The 17,089-nt window shown below is 40.0% G+C and overlaps 1 protein-coding gene across 4 annotated transcripts in view; it reads left to right on the top strand.

Moving 5' to 3' along the window:
- The first annotated feature begins 353 nt into the window (after positions 1 to 353).
- Positions 354 to 17,089, top strand: part of PDK1 (pyruvate dehydrogenase kinase 1) — a 29,866-nt gene continuing 13,130 nt past the window's right edge. For 2 of the 4 annotated variants that reach the window (XM_072811420.1, XM_072811418.1), the window contains exons 1-8: positions 416 to 635; positions 2,970 to 3,111; positions 5,978 to 6,049; positions 8,439 to 8,623; positions 8,925 to 9,020; positions 10,055 to 10,132; positions 11,656 to 11,732; positions 13,507 to 13,638. In XM_072811420.1, the coding sequence (XP_072667521.1) occupies positions 431 to 635; positions 2,970 to 3,111; positions 5,978 to 6,049; positions 8,439 to 8,623; positions 8,925 to 9,020; positions 10,055 to 10,132; positions 11,656 to 11,732; positions 13,507 to 13,638 (987 nt within the window). In that variant the 5' untranslated portion in view covers positions 416 to 430. Of the gene's footprint in view, positions 636 to 2,969; positions 3,112 to 5,977; positions 6,050 to 8,438; positions 8,624 to 8,924; positions 9,021 to 10,054; positions 10,133 to 11,655; positions 11,733 to 13,506; positions 13,639 to 17,089 lie in introns of all 4 variants that reach the window. The other 2 variants (XM_072811419.1, XM_072811421.1) reach the window with 2 other exon arrangements.

Raw genomic sequence — 17,089 nt, 5'->3', positions numbered from 1 at the left:
GGTGCGGCGGCGTCCCCCGGGACCTCGGGGCTCCCTCGCCGCGGAGTTTCCGGAAGGCCCCGGCCCCGCAGCCGCACGGGCGCGGGAGGCTGGGGAGGCGCGGAGCGCGCGGGAGGGGGCGCACCTGCCGGCCCCGCCGCAGCCCCCGCCCCGCCCCCGCCGCAGCCCCCGCCCCCACCCCGCCCCCGCGCTCCCGCCCCGCCCGCCCCGGCCCGGCCCCCCCGCCCGCGCGCTCCCGCCCCTGCCCCGCCTCCCGCCCCGGGTCCCGCCCAGCGGCGCAGGGGGCCGGGCTCCGGCGAGGGGGGCGGCGGCCGCGGCGGTGACAGCCGCTCCCCGCCCCCGAGGGTCGCCACGTCCCTCACGTAGCGCCGGGCCGAGGCGCGGAGCGGCGACCTGGCGGCCCGGCCCGGCTCCTCCGGCGGGGCTCGGCATGCGGCGGGCGCGGCTGCTGCTGCGCGGGGCCGCCTGCGCCCGCTCGGGCTCCGGGCTCCGGGCGGCCAGCCCCGGCGGCGGCCGCAGCCTCGCCTCGGACTCGGGCTCAGGGCCGGCGCCCGACAGCGGCGTTCCGGGCCAGGTGGACTTCTACGCGCGCTTCTCGCCGTCGCCGCTTTCCATGAAGCAGTTCCTCGACTTCGGTGAGTGCGGCCCGGGCCTCGGGCCTTTGTGCGCGGCCCTGCGCGGGACACCGCGGCCCCGGCCCCGGCCCCGGCCCCCGCCCGGCCCGGCCCTGCGCGCGCCCGCCCCCCTCCCGCCCGCGCACCCGCGTCCCGAACCTCCCCCCTCCTACTCCCCCCCCCCGCGCACCCCCTCCCTAACCTCCCCCCTCCCTAACCTTCCCCTCCCACCCGGCGCACCCCCCCCCCGCGCACCCCCTCCCTAACCTCCCCCCTCCCTAACCTTCCCCTCCCACCCGGCGCACCCCCCCCCCCCGCGCACCCCCTCCCTAACCTCCCCCCTCCCTAACCTTCCCCTCCCACCCGGCGCACCCCCCCCCCCGCGCACCCCCTCCCTAACCTCCCCCCTCCCTAACCTTCCCCTCCCACCCGGCGCACCCCCCCCCCGCGCACCCCCTCCCTAACGACCCCTCCTCCCTAACGTCCCCCTCCCACCCGGCGCACCCCCTCCCCCCCCGCGCACCCCCTCCCTAACGGCCCCCCCCCTAACCTCCCCCTCCCCCCCCGCGCACCCCCTCCCTAACGACCCCCCTGCCTAACCTTCCCCCTCCCTAACGTCTCCCCCCCCCACCCGGTGCTTCCTTCCTCCCCTGCGGGCAGATCCTCGCGCTCCGGGGCGGGCGGGGGCCCGAGGAGCCCCTGGGGGCGTGAGCCTCCTCACCTCGTACCGTCGCAAAACCAACCCCGAGGGCCGCGGGCGCGGGGACCTCCCGCCCCCCAGCGCACGTGTGCGGGTCGCGCCCCCCGCCGGGCCCCTTCGGAAGCGCAGGGCTGCGGCCCGGGGCTGCCGAGTGGCACCTCCCGGAGTCGTGTTCCGACTCTCCAGACTGATGATAAACGATTGCGTAAAACCTCCGTGATGAGACGGGAGGCAGGTTATAACTGGCCCGAGCGTTTCACAGAATGTTTTCCTTGCCACTTGCTTAATAGTGTTTCCATCCGCGGCACATTCGTTTCATCATCAGCAAGTAAGTCTCCAGCACACGCAGAAAGTGCGTGAGCACAAGCGCTGTGGCGATTGCCACACTCCTTTCTGCAGAAGCGACTGTCCACTTTTCCTCTTCCTCGGCTGGACGCTTCCTGATTTTCTCTAGAAAGGATGCAACAGATTGCAGAGAAATGGCAAAGTTAGACTTTTGACTTCTCATGTGAGGGTGCTGAGCGGGGAAAGGGAAAACCAATAAGCCAGGAAGGTCATAAAACATCAGTAGCAAGACTTATCTTCTGCATTGCGAGTACTGTTAAGTCAGTAATGGGTCATTAGTGGGCTCAAAAGATACCAGCATAGCTGGCAGCTTTATCTTAAAATTATGGTGCACAGGGCCAAAAATTTTTTTGGCGCAAAGCCCTCTCGGTTTTTTTGTATTTACTTTAAAATGACTATAGTTTGATGAAGGGGTGAATTTGGCCTTGTTCACAGTATGCCCTTAAACTTTCACAAGAGAATGTTTTCCTCTCATTCCATCATTCCTGCTATGGACAGTCTGGTTTTCTCTAAGGTTGTCTCTTGTTAAAACAGCAAGATTAAATTCTCAGGTTTAAAATGCATTGCTGAAATAACATGACTTTTTTGTTCAACTTTAAATGGGACTGCTTGCCAAAGGCTATTCTACAACTGCTCTGTTTAGCGTCTTGATAGGAGTGAAAGAAGAGCAGGCTGCTTTCCAGGAATCAGACAATTGAATGGGGGGCGGGGGTGAGGGTGGGGGGCGGGGAGGGGAGGGAGGCGGAATGCAGGGCTTTGAAGCTTGAAGATGGTCGCTGCACAGGCCCTGGTATTTTTTGTTTTCTATTGCCTGAAAGCCCTCCTCTACACCGAGTCTTGCTTATTGTGGTTCCCATGCATATGACAAAATTTCTCTCTTTATCTTAGGTATTCATTTCTTTAAAAACCCAGAGTTAGGAAACAGATTTTCTAAATAGTAGCAGCAACTGGTTACATAGGATAGGCTTTGGCAGGTCCTACTGTTAATTAGACTCCACACCTTGCTCAGACTTGCTCAGGTTGCCTTGTGTCTAAGATGATCCCAGTAAGGGTGCAAGTGATGGAGACAGACGGGGAAAGTATCTTTATCACTCTACAAAGCAATTCCTTCAGGAATTAGAAGGCCATTTAGGACGCCTCACAACCCTCCAGAGGGTTATCTTGTCCCTTGCCTCCTCTTCCTTTCCCTGGCATCATGGTGATGCTGGCACTCTGACACTGCCCAGTAGCTCCCTCTGTTTCTCCCTGTCTCTGGCTTCTACTGCCTTATGGCCTCTACTTACTGCTGTTCGCACCGTGTTTGGTTTTAGGATCTATGAACGCTTGTGAAAAGACCTCATTTATGTTTCTGCGACAAGAGCTACCTGTTAGATTGGCAAATATAATGAAAGAAATAAGTCTTCTTCCAGATAATCTTCTCAGGACTCCATCAGTTCAATTGGTACAAAGCTGGTAAGATTCCTATCTCGTGTTTGCAATTTCAGTGGATTTATAGACTCTACTGAAGGTGAAAGCAAATATTTTTTTTTACTCTTCCATGGAATCTTATGGTAGTAAGAGCATTTCTTCTTCTTTTGGGTATGTCTGGGCCTGTTCCCTGAATCCTGGATTCTACCACTCCTTGGCTTTAAAAAAAAAAAATTCAGAACTGCACAGAAATAAACACACTAAATTTACGGTTTATGTTATTGAATCTGCAGGATGTTATGTTATAATAAATATCTACCATGTATTGATGGACCTTTAATCCCTTCAACAACTCTGCCCATTAGGCATTATCACCATTTTACAGATGAGGAAACTGAGGCACCTACAGGTGTCTTGCCAAAGGCAGTACCGGGGAGCTGGGATTCAAGCCCCGATTTGTTTCTTTCTGCTCTATCGTGCTATAGTCAGAATGATAAAATGTATTAAAGGGTGTGTATATGTATTTTTAACAAACCAAATTTATTTTATTTAACTATATTGATCAAACATGAAAGTTAAAATCTTTTTTCCATTTAAAAATAATTAGAAGTTAGTGGAATCATATAAGAAACTATGATCTCTGTTCTAAAAAATGACAGTGGCAGTGCATACATATGCGGTCGCTTAAATACAGCCTTTTTTGTTAATGTTACTAATTTATTTTATTTTTTTAATGTTACTAATTTCAAAGTATTATACTCTTAAGCATTATCCATTTCAAACAAAAGAGTTTACCAGAATTGAGTCTTAAGTAGAAAAAAAAATTAGCTGCAAGATTTTTCCCAGTTATGATTCATGGAGATCTTAGTGCTTTTTTGTGGTATCATAGCTTATAGGAGAAACTGATGAAACTTCAATTTTAAAAAACAAGCGAAAGCAGTATGACTGCTATAATATGTGATAATGAGATGCTATCTAGTTCAAATACGGGACAACTATAAATGTGGTTTAAAGAAGAAACATTTGTTTAGGAACTATGATGGAATATAAAATTAGAACATATAATTTTCTATGGAAGCTTATTCTTGTTTTTTAAATTCTTCATTAAAAATAGAATATGCTGCATTTTGAAATCTGATCTGTGCCTAAAATGTTGTAGGTGCTCAATTATCTCTTGAATAAAGAGCATAGTTTTTCTTGCCAGTGAAGAGAAACGTATGAGTTAAAGCAAATACCAGAATCTTTGGAATGTTTTGGACTGCGGAGAGGCACGCTGCTTGTCAAGAACAGCTTTTCAAACCAACATATGGATTTACAGAGTTTTAAAACATTTTCATTGCCCCTGAATGCCTACTAAAGACAGTTGTAGATAAAGTGCCAACAGAGCAGCCAAAGCAGACCCTATATTATCGAAGGTCACTGAATAGTGAAGTGTTTTCAGCTCTGGCCCTGTACTGCCATTGTGCTTGGCAGCATAACCTTGAGAAAGTCATTTGGCTTTCCTCATTTTGCTCCTTCCTTAACAGGCCATTTGCCACCTTGAATCGTTAGGTAGATCAAAAACCTACATTTTCATGACTTTCGTTTTGCTTCAGCTCTGTTTAAAAGAACCATGTGGTAAATTATAGGCTTTTAACAAATATTTGTTGACTGGACATAAGCTATTAACCTGGAGAGTATGTGCTTCTAAAGGATAACCACTTTCAGCTCCAGCTGGTCATTGCCAATGCAGAAACACTGTCCAGATCAGCTGATTTTTGTGTACTTAAAGAAAAGCCACAAGTCTAGAGTGAAAAAACAAAACAAACAAAAACCCAGTTTTACTTAGGGACACCTGGGTGGCTCAGTGGTTGAGCATCTGCCTTTGGCTTGGCTCGTGATCCCAGGGTTCTGGCATCAAGTCCCTATCAGGCTCCTCACAGGGAGCCTGCTTCTCCCTCTGCCTATGTCTCTGCCTCTCTCTGTCACCCATGAATAAATAAAATCTTTTTATTTTATTTTTTTGAGAGATTTTGTTTGAGAGAGACAGAGATAGTGCAGAGATAGCAAGAGAAAGCATGAGAGAGGAGAGAGAAGCAGGTTCCCTGCGAGGGCTTGATCTCAGGACCCAAAGCCAAAGGCAGATATATGTTTAAACAACTGAGCCACCCAGGTGCCTCATACAAGTCTAGATTTTTAATTTAAAAATCTCCCAATTTTGAAAGACGGCAACTAATTAAAGATTTTTTAAAACACTAAAGGCCTGTAAGGCGTATGAGATTTTAACAATCAGATTTTAAGTTAGACTGAGGTGGATGGGCCTCCACATTCTACTGAAACTAAAACAAGTTAAATCATTTGCCCCAGATCACGTAGTTAATGGTAACAGACTCAGTTCTCGTGACAGTCAGCATTTATACTGTATGGTGGTAAATTTAAGAAGCTGAAAAGCTATTTTAGAGTATAGAAGTATATAAAAGGAAGTAGGAAATCTTAAAATTCTTTTTTTGGAAAGAATTTATTTATTTGAGAGAGTGTGCACCAGCACAGGCATGAGCAGGGGGAGGGACAGAGGAAGAGGGAGAAGCAGATTCCTGGATAAGCAGAGAGCCTGATGTGGGGCTCCATCCCAGGACTCTGAGATCATGACCTGAGCTGAAGCAGCTGCTTAACAGACTGAGCCACCCAGGCGCCCCAAAATCTTAAAATTCTTAAATCAGATTTAACCTATGTTTTTAGGAGAAAATGAAACTTCTGCTACTTTGTGCCAGGCACTTTGCTTAAATGTAAATGGGTCTAAAAATCCTACTTCAACCATAATTTGTAGCACTATTCTATATTAAAAGATACTAAAAATACCTTTTTATATTTTCACAATATTGAACTTTCAAAATATAAAAGAACAAATTTACCCTACTGATTTGCATTTTAGGTATATCCAGAGTCTTCAGGAACTTCTTGAATTTAAAGACAAAAGTGCTGAAGAGGCTAAAACTATTTATGAGTGAGTACAATATTTGGACCCTATTCTGAATACAATTTTTATATTCTTTAAACGTCATATGAAAAATATAAATGTACTGAGCTTAAGCTTGCTATTGGGTTACTTTAGGGAAATTAACTGTCAGTTTCTCTCCACTTCAGAACATATTATAGTATACGTGTCTATAGCAGCTCATACAGGTAAGGCAAATACTGTAAATCAGTAAATATAAGACATGACACAGTTCAAGTGCGATGATCTAGATGTGGCCTCGGTGCCGTTTGGATAATAGGGGACCTGTGAGATCTTTCAACCTGGACAGCGCATTCCTCTTTGAGCTCCAGCCAATCCTTGCCAATGCAGAAACACCATCTAGATTGTCTGATTTTTGTGTGTGTTTAAAGAAAAGCAGTAAGTTTAGATTTTTAATTTTTTTTAAAGATTTTATTTAAATATTCATGAGAAACACAGAGAGAGAGAGGCAGAGACCTAGGCAGAGGGAGAAGCAGGCTCCTTGTGGGGAGCCTGATGCAGGACTCTATCCCTGGACCCCAGGATCACAATCTGAGCCAAAGGCAGATGCTCAACTACTGAGCCACCCAGGTGCCCCAAGTATAGACTTTTAATGTAAAATCTCCCAATTTTAAAGATTGCAGCAAATTAAATTTTTTTTTTTTTTTTTAAAGAATGAAGGCTTATAAAAACATATCTGTGGGTCTCACTTTATGACCTCTGGTCTGTAAAATAATGGAAGTAATATGACCAATTTAATAACCACCATACCAGCATTAATAAACCCAGGTAATCTTCCCAGGCAGTTATCTGCTTATTCCCATGAACATTGCTCAGAACTTGAAGACCACTTCTTTTGTTGTCTGTCCTCAGAGTTTATTACACTTTTTTTGTTACTGTCTCTAAAGATGATGGCAACATTTCACTTTTTAAACATGTTTTGGTCTGAAAATAACATCAAGGATTTACTCTATGCCTAGGTATGAAGCACACTGTGTATTTAATCTTTAAAACAATGCTATTGAATTAATACTGTCTGTGCACAGAAAGTTAAGAAACTTAAGGTAGCATTAAAATCAAATAGCCAGCTAGTAGTAGGATCAGGATTTGAACCCATGCCCTCTTACTTAAAAATAAGCGTTATGCTACAGAACCTTCTGAAAATGGTTAGAGCTGAATCTAAAAAATAAGGAAAGCAGTCAAGCAGAATAACAGTTTTGGGGGTTTTAAAAAGAGAGAAGTGAAATAAAAGGCTGAGAGAAGTGAAATAAAAGGCTGACTAGAGGGATCCCTGGGTGGCGCAGCGGTTTGGCTCCTGCCTTTGGCCCAGGGCGCGATTCTGGAGACCTGGGATCGAATCCCACATCGGGCTCCCGGTGCATGGAGCCTGCTTCTCCCTCTGCCTATGTCTCTGCCTCTCTCTCTCTCTCTGTGACTATCATAAATAAATAAAAATTTAAAAAAAATTAAAAAAGAAAGGCTGACTAGAAATGATGAGTCGTTTGTTGTTTTTGAGTTTTGTTGTTTGTATTTTGGATTAAGAGTTTGGTTTTGAAGCAGATTACAAACTAGGAATTCCAAAAATATTTTGAGCCATGATAGTATCATTGGAATAAGTTAATAGTGCTCAAGATGATGACTATGAATGGGAAAGCACTCATTCAGAAGTGTACATTCCCATGGGTATGTTACAAGGTAGATTTTGTTATTTCATGATTAAGGCTTCTTTTCTCTTTTATTTAGTTCTTTAAATTAACCATGCAGTAATACCTTTTAAATGACAGAAGTGGGAAGGCTGGGTGCCTTGAAAATTTTTAAGACAACAGTCAGTTTTTCTTCTCTACCATTTTTGAACTTATAGGATCAATGGCATTAGAATTTCTTTCACTTTTCTGTTCTCAATGGTTCTTTCTCTTTTGGAACCATAGGGAATAGTTCTAAAACAGGCAGGCTTTATTGGCTTATTCATCTTTATTCCTTACAGAGCATGTGTTCCCTAGAAGCAAGCATTCTGTCTTCTTGTAATGCTGAAGGTCCCTGGAAGAGTGTCCTCATAAGGAGTGCTCAGATGATCTTAGTTGATAATGGTTAAAAAAAACAAAACAAAACAAAAAAAACCTTAACACTGTTAGGATCATGTTTTTGGCAGCCTCGCTTTTAGGAGTTCCAAGAAAATAATCACGTTTTAAAAGTTTTATTTTGAAAGTTTTTGTACTGTCATATGTTACACATATTTATGATCTGAAATATATTTAAATAAGTGATGCTCTTTTTACTGAAATGAGGATTTCTTGCCTAGTATAAGTTAGTTAAACCTAGATTTTAGTATTAAATTCACTTGTCAAAATATTTGGCTGTTTTGACAAGATAGTTTTTTTTTTTGTTTTTTTTTTTTAAGCTTTACAGATACTGTGATTCGGATCAGGAATCGACACAACGATGTTATTCCCACGATGGCGCAGGGTGTGATTGAATACAAGGAGAGCTTCGGGGTGGATCCTGTCACCAGCCAGAATGTTCAGTACTTTTTGGATCGCTTCTACATGAGTCGCATTTCAATTAGAATGTTACTCAATCAGCACTGTAAGTCTCCAGAAGTCAAGAGAAGAAGCAAAATAAAGTGAATGTGTTGGCATATTTTAAATTTATTTAGGAAACTTCCTTTTAGTAAACATTTAATTTTACTTTTTTTGCTTATTGAGTACACAGACTGCCCTACAAAGGAGGTATTTTTATGGAATGTAAAATACTATGTTTATGTGTAAGGAAAATATCTGTTCTACTGTTTGGTACCATTTGGAGAAACCATATTCAAATCTGGTAAATGGCAATAGAGAGTTTAGCTTATTTTTTTGTTTGTTTTTTATTTTTATTTTTTTGATAGCTTTATTGTTTGGTGGAAAAGGCAAAGGAAGCCCAGCTCATCGAAAACACATTGGAAGCATAAATCCAAACTGCGATGTAGTTGAAGTTATTAAAGGTAAATAGTTATATTTCTCCTTTGAGGAAGGATACAAGAATCAATATAGCTGAGTGTTATTTCTTGCTATTAAAACAGTTATTTATATCCTGAGACAAAATGTTAGGAGCAAATATGTATGGATTTGAGACTGATCTTATAATGTTATTGTATATTATGTGTCGGATGAATATTTTGTTGATATAATGCTTTTTTAAGGCAAAGTATAGTGATATGAGGGTGTTGGTTACACTTCAAAAAGATTCAAGCTCCCCCCTCCCCCTTTCTAATACCCTACGCTAGGAGCCATAATTCATAATAGTTTGGTTTGCATCTTTCCATACTTTTTTCTGTTATACCACATATACTCATGAACATATGTAATCGCTGGTCTCACATGGTTTGTTTTTGGAAGATGGGGGTACTGTATGTATATTTTTCTACAAGTTTATAGCCATCATACCCACAAGTTTATAGCCATTCAGTACATATGGATAAACCTCAGGTTTTTGAATGGCTTAATGGGTATATCAGAATGTATTAATCCATTCTTCTGTTGTTGGGTATTTAGGTTGTTTTCATTTTTTTATTACGAACAAAACTTCAGTGAACATCTTTAGATAAGTGCTGACTTTGCTAGTATTTTAGAAAGTAAGATTCCTAAAATTTAAAACATTGAAAATGCATTTAAAATTTTGATACCTCCAAAAAGATACCAAACAATGAATGAAAGTGTCTGTATCCTAAACTTTCAAACTACATGTTTGTTATGTGTATTGTAAGTAGTTTCTTCACCCTGCTGTTTTTACTTTTTTATGGTGTCTTTTTCTATATGGATGTTTTTTTTTTTTCTTATAATCATATCTGTCGCTTTTCCTTTATGGCTATTAGGTTTTGTCATGTCGTACTTAAGAAGACCTTCCCCAAACTAGATTATTAAAGTGTATTTTCTTCTATAATAGTTAAAATTTCATTTATCAGTACTATTTCCATCTTAATGCATGATATAGAAGTAAATTTATTTTAATGCTTTTTTTTGTTTTGATTCACACCAGATGGCTATGAAAATGCTAGGCGTCTGTGTGATTTGTATTATATTAACTCTCCTGAACTAGAACTTGAAGAATTAAATGGTAAGCCCGATGATGTCTTTTCCTCAATGAACAGTGTTGTGATTATCTGAGAAGGAATGATAAGAAGAATTTAGATATGTCTTAATATAAAAGGGCATTTCATCAACTTCTTTATTGAATATCAAAGCTCAGGGAGAAAATCATGTTAAGAGAGTGTGTGTATGTGTGTGCGTGTGTGTAATTTAGTTGGATTCTGTCTGAAATGCATTTGACTTCTTCCCCATTTTGTTTATATCTAATTGATAATGTTGATTCTTTCCTTATTTTTGTTTCTGTTTTTGGTTAGTTACATTTGACTGTTACAGGCACTTCAATAATGTAGAGTTCACCCCTTAAGAATCGACTTCCTGAGTAATGAATCATTTTTTATTGTTAAGGAAGTAAAAAGACAGGAGGTGTGTAAGGAGGAAAGAAAGATGCTCATCTGCTGGAAAATCCATTTATCTCTGATGCTCTTTGCACCCTGACTAGGGCCTTTTGGACAAAAAAATTCAGATGTCTTGGAAGGAGATTGATAAGTCTCACTGTGTTTCAGAGGGGTGGGGTAGTTTGGTAGAGGGAAAAACAGTTACTAAGTTAAGGCGACCCTTTAAGAAGAATAAAATTAAACAGGCTTTTCCTAAGCTGTATTCTGGACCTTATAGTGAAAGCGCAATGGAAGAAGTTCCTCAGTTGAAAATAGAATTGCTTCGTGTTTTTCTAAAGCCATATTAACTCTTTTGTTTCATAACAATACCATTCAGTAGAGAATCACAATGCACAGATGATAGTTTAGGAACCTGAACTGTGAGCAGTTTCCAGGTGTCCCATCCATGTTTCCACGGGGCGGTTTATTCAGAGGAGAGTCCAATTTATTGGATCAATTAGAATTCTAAGGTATGGTGAGTCTTACTCCTTTGATCTACTAAAAATTCTGTTTTACATACTACCTGCCCCCCCCCACCCCCCCGTCCCCGCCACTGCATCCCTAGCTGGGCTTCTAAATTTAATAAAATGTTTGAATGTAGAATTCATATCCCTTGATAAATTGATGCTAGCTTAATTTAATTCAGATCTGTATACATAGAAATGCCTGAAATAAAACAAAAACATTCCACAGGGGTGAACCATTTTAAGCATTTTAGTGCTTATTTAAAAATGACTTTTAAAAAAATAGTATATTTATGTGAGTTGGACCATGGAACATATAGACCTTAACACTTTCATTTTGGAAAGTAAAATTCTGACCTTAAGGCTGAGTGTCCTTTAAAAAGACTCACTGTCACAGAGAAAATGGGAAGCTCGGTTGGCTAGACGGTTATGCAGGGTCACAAAAATGACTGCAAACTCATGTTGTCACCATCAGTTATAAATCTATGTGACTATGGGGTCAAACCCTAATACAGTGAAGAACTGGGGTGACAGTTCTCCCCCAAATAATATTATCCTCCATAGTAAATGTTTTCATCACTACACAATATATTCTTAAAAATGCTTTAAGTACATCTCTCTGTACTTTTATATTTTTCTCTTCTGCTCTATAGCAAAATCACCAGGACAGCCAATACAAGTGGTTTATGTACCATCCCATCTCTATCACATGGTGTTTGAACTTTTCAAGGTTTGTAAAATAGTATTACATAACCTTTATCAGTCCTTTCCCGAGGTTAGGGATCTGCTCTGAAAGTGAAGTACTCTACGGGTTTTCCTCAGTTTCACTAAAAGATGTCATTTCATGCTCAGTGTCATGTCACATTGCTGGAGATCTGCCTTTTGTCCACACTGATGGGCACTTCAGTGCAGTGGTAAGCTGCACACCTGGAAGTCCGATTGGGTTTGAATACTAGTTCTGCCACTTAATCTGCATGTGACGTTGGGCAAATCAGCCAACCTTTTTGAGGCTACGTTTCTTTTTCTGTAAAATGAGTCTAATACTCTCCAGGTTATTATGAAGGTGTCCAGTACAATGGCAGCTCAGTGTAGGTGCTCAATAAAGTTACATTTTTACAAAACAATATTTAGGAGAATGATTCTGAATTTTCCACCTTTAAAAGAACAGAGTCCCACTATTATATGTTTGTGGGACTTTTTGAGAAAGTCATTTATATTGATTTACAGGGCTTTTGCTATTATATTTGCTCTTTACAAAGAAAATTTCGAAAACTAAAATTATGCTAGAAACATTGGGAGTACTTTCCCCCCCAATAACACACCTATGACACTTGCTGACAGAAAAGTGAGTGATGAGGAGTACAGGTCCCTGTGGCTGAAAATAACTACCCTAAATCAAGCCTGTGTAATCTCTCTTACTTTAGTTACCATGTCTTCAGCCAGCAGCAAACTAGTAAAGAGCAGAGGTGGCTTTCAACGTGCTTATGAAAAAGAAAAATACGCTGAAACACAGAAAGTCTGACTGAATGTCTTAGAACAGAGAGAGTTCAAGAATGCTTTTTTCTAGGATAGCAAGAACATATCTAATGTCTGACAAAAATCTTTTTCAAAGTGATTCAATAAATAAGCAATTGGCACTTAAAGGATTAAAATTCATTTTTCCTTGAAACTTCAGTTACTAAGGATGTTATTCCCCATGATGCTTAATATAAGAAATATTACCATATTATATAATAGATTTTACATAATGTCATTAATAACGGCTTTCATCTGGAGCCTAATCTTAAATAGCCTTTGGTAGAGATGATAGCATCTTCTCCTTAGGGACACTCAATTTTGATAGTAATAAAGTAATAAATGCAAAGAGTATAAAATGTTACTAGGGCCACACACTCTTATTTCCAAATGCAGTCCCATTTTTGCCTTTTAACCATATCTAGTTTTATCAATTTCTACTCCAATGCTACATGTCATGTTATCTTTTAGTGCTTATAATATGTTGGCATTGTACACTGTGTATCCTTTAGGCATTGATCAAGAGTTTTAAGATGTAAATATCCTTAGTTTCAAATTAGTGGTGAATTAGATTAGTTTCTACATCATAATAAGACCATTGCTGTGAATACTAAATGAAAAAATTGTTTTCCCCTCAAAGTGATTTATGGCAATTAAAATGATTCTTAAAAATAAAGACAAAACTTTTTTCAAAAATGAGGTTTGCTTGTTATCTTCTAAATTATAAAAGTATTTGGATACAATTTCGGCTTCAATGTAAACCAGTTAAAGTGTTGAGATATCTGGTTTTGGAAAATAGAATTTAGTTGAAATCTTTAAATCAAAGTGTCTCACAAGTCCTCCAAAATGGACAATAATTTTTTAAGTAATTCTTTAAATATAATTATAAGAATTATGATACTTTGGCATATTTCCAACAAATTAAACATTTTTAAATTTCAAATTGTGCATATATATTGAAATTTATAATTTGTTTCTCTTTTTTAAAGTTGTATTTTGAGTGGAACCCTAATGTATTTCAGAATGCGATGAGAGCAACGATGGAACACCATGCTGACAAAGGCGTTTACCCTCCTATTCAAGTCCACATCACACTGGGTAATGAGGATTTGACTGTGAAGGTAAATGCTTTCTGGCTGTTTTGTTTTAATTGATGTACAGGCATGCACATAATTTTCTGAACACATAACTTACTCTTAGGAGGAAGAAATCTTACCTCTAATAACTAATAAGCACATTCCTTCATTTATCTGGCAGATTATGGAAATTCTCCCCTGAGTCTGTTTCTATTCCGTTCCTTAATCCAGATGATTCAAGTAAAAGTAAATCCTGAAGACAGATAAATTTAACAGTAATCATGAATAGCCACTTTGATAAGTATACTTTAAAATACTGGGTGTTTACAGTCTTATGTAGATAGTACATACTTTTTCATTTTTAAACAATGTTTTTCAATCTACTTTTATGTTGTTTCATTTGCTTCTCATAAAACCTCTTAGGAGCACAGGTAATTTTACTGTTGATTTTTACAGATGTGGAAACAAAGACACAGTGATTAGCTCATAATTACACAGCAAATAAAGACCACAGAACATGAAATCAGGCTCCTTGACCCCAGGCCTTTTCCACTGCATTGTTCAGATAGTCCAATTTCTCGGAGTATGATGATTCTATTTTTTAATCATTTTAAATTTTGTTTTAAAGTAATAAATGCAAAGAGTATAAAGTCAAATACATTAGTTCCTGGCCTAATTTATGGGTCATTACTCAGTCTTTTAGCTATTTTTTCTGGGATTTATTGGTGTATATATATTTTTAAGATTTTTATTTTATTTATTTGACACAGATAGCCAGAGAGCACAAGTGGGGGGAACAGCAGAGGGAGAGGGAGAAGCAGGCTCCCCTTGGAATAGGGAGCCCAATGCGGGGCTCGATCCCAGGACGCTAAGATCATGGCCTGTGCCAAAGGCAGCCACTTAACTGACTCAACCACCCAGGCGTGCCCCTACTGGTATATTTTTAAGTAGCATTCTGATATCACTATTTCTGAAATATAAAAATTGTTAACAGCAAATATTAGCTTTCTGTTAGGGTAGCTGAGGAATTAGCTCTTTTAGAGCACTTTCCCTCCCCAATGCAGCCTCAATTGCTATTTTCCTAGTATTTAGGTTCATACATGAAATTCTAGATTGAAAATAATCATCTTGCAGGATTTTGAAGGCATCTATTGTTCCTTATTTTAAAAGTGTATAATTCAGTTACTCAGCCATCCAAAAAAAAAGAAAATTTTCTATTTCCAACGATGTGGATGGAGCTAGGGGGGATTATACTAAGCGAAATAAGTCAGAGAAAGACAAATACCATATGATTTCACTCATAAGTGGAATTTAAGAAACAAAACCAATAAACGTATGTGACCTTTTACAGCTATAAATTTCCTTCTAAATACTGCTTTCTATCCTGTAAGTTTTTTTATGGTGTGTTTTCATTTTCGTTTATCTCAAAGTATTTTATAATTTCTCTTGTGATTTCTCCTTTCACTCATTGGTTCTTTAGGCGTGTGTTAATTTGTATGTATTTGTTAATTCACACATTTTGTTCTGTTATTTCTAATTTCATTCCATTGTGGCCGGAAAATATTGTTTGTATAATTTTGGTCCTTTTACATTTTTTGAGACTTGTTTTGTGGTTAACATATGGTCTGTGGAGAATGTTACATATCCTGGAGAATGTTTCATGTGTATTTGAGAAAAATGTATATTTTGTTGTTGGATAGAGTGTTCTCTAGATAGTACTTAGCCCTGGTTGGTTTATAGTGTTGTTCAGATCTTGTTTTCTTGTTGATCTTTTATCTTGTTGTCCTATCTGTTTTTGAAAGTGGGATATTAAAGTCTCCAACTATTATTGTGACTTGTCTATTTCTCCCTTTAATTCTCTCTGGTTTTGCTTCATATATTTTGGAACTCTGTTGTTAAAGTGTATGTATGTTTATGATTTTATGTCTTATCATGCTATATTGGCCTTTTATGACAAAATGTCCTTCTTTGTCTTGGTTAATGGTTTTTGTCTTAAGGTTATTTTTTTCTGATATTTGTATAACCATCCCAGCTTTCTTTCGGTTTCTGTTTCTGTGTATCTTTTTCCAAGATTTTGCTTTCTTTTTTTTAAAAAAGATTTTATTATTTTTAAAGTAATCTCTACACCCAATGTGGGGCTTAAACTCACAACCCCAAGGTCAAGAGTTGCACACTCTTCCAACTGAGCCAGCTAGGTGCCCCCACCCATGATTTTACTTTCAGCCTGTTTGTGTCTTCATTTGTTGTTTTTTTAAAAAAAAAAAAGATTTTATTTATTCATGAGAGAAACAGAGAGAGAGAGAGGCAGAGACATAGGCAGAGGGAGAAGCAGGCTCCCTATGGGGAGCCTGATGCAGGACTCGATCCCAGGACCCAAGGATGATGACCTGAGCTGAAGGCAGATACTCAACCACTGAGCCACCCAGGCATTCCCTGTTTGTGTCTTTGAATCTAAAGTGTGTCCCTAACATATGGTTAGAATATACTTTTTTTCCTTTTTTTTTTTTTTTTTTTTTTTTAAATTTTTTTATTTATTCATGATAGTCACAGAGAGAGAGAGAGAGAGAGAGAGAGAGGCAGAGACACAGGCAGAGGGAGAAGCAGGCTCCATGCACCGGGAGCCCGACGTGGGATTCGATCCCGGGTCTCCAGGATCGCGCCCTGGGCCAAAGGCAGGCGCCAAACCGCTGCGCCACCCAGGGATCCCGAATATACTTTTTTTCCTTAAATCCACCCGGCTAGTGTCCATCTTTTAATTTGAGTGTTCAAGTTGGTTGCATTTAACATAATTACCACTAATGTAGAATTTATATTTGCCATTTTATCACTTATTGTGTATGTCTCTTATGTCTCTTTTGATTCTTTATTTCTTTAATATGGATGCCTTTTTTGTTAAAATGATATTTTCTGGTGTACCATTTTCATTTCCTTCTTGTTCCTTTTATTATATTTTTTTGAGTTATTTTCTTAGTGCTTGTCCCAGAATTAAATTAACATTCTAATTTATGTATAACAACCTAGTTCAGATTAATATCAACTTAATTTCAATAGTATACACAGCTTTTGTTTCTGGATAGGTCCATTCCCATCCTTTGTACTGTTACTTTCTGAAACATACATTTTTATACATTGTATGTTCATCTACATTAAGTTTATAATTGTTATTCTCTGAATTTGTCTTTTAAAGAAGAGAGGAGAAAAAAATTACAAAAAATACACCTACACCATTCTTTGTATTCTTCAATGTGTATGGCCACTGAAGTTTACTTGGTTAGCTTAGTGGTCAAATGATGATTGGACTGAGAGTTTCTTCAATGCCTGCCATCTCACAGTCTTTGTAAAGGGACTCCATGTGCATATTGGGCCACACCTTCAACACTCAGCCAGGCAGGTGACAAGTCTGACTTAGGTCCTATGTGTACAGAACCTTAAGGTCAGTCAGAGATGAAAACTTTCCTGAACATGAACATAGCCCTGGGCATACACATGACCTTCT

Source organism: Canis lupus, chromosome 34 (genome assembly GCF_048164855.1).
Source record: "Canis lupus baileyi chromosome 34, mCanLup2.hap1, whole genome shotgun sequence".
Taxonomy (NCBI): Eukaryota; Metazoa; Chordata; class Mammalia; order Carnivora; family Canidae; genus Canis; species Canis lupus.
The sequence above is the reverse complement of the archived record's forward strand: the minus strand, read 5'-3'. Positions and strand labels throughout refer to the sequence as shown.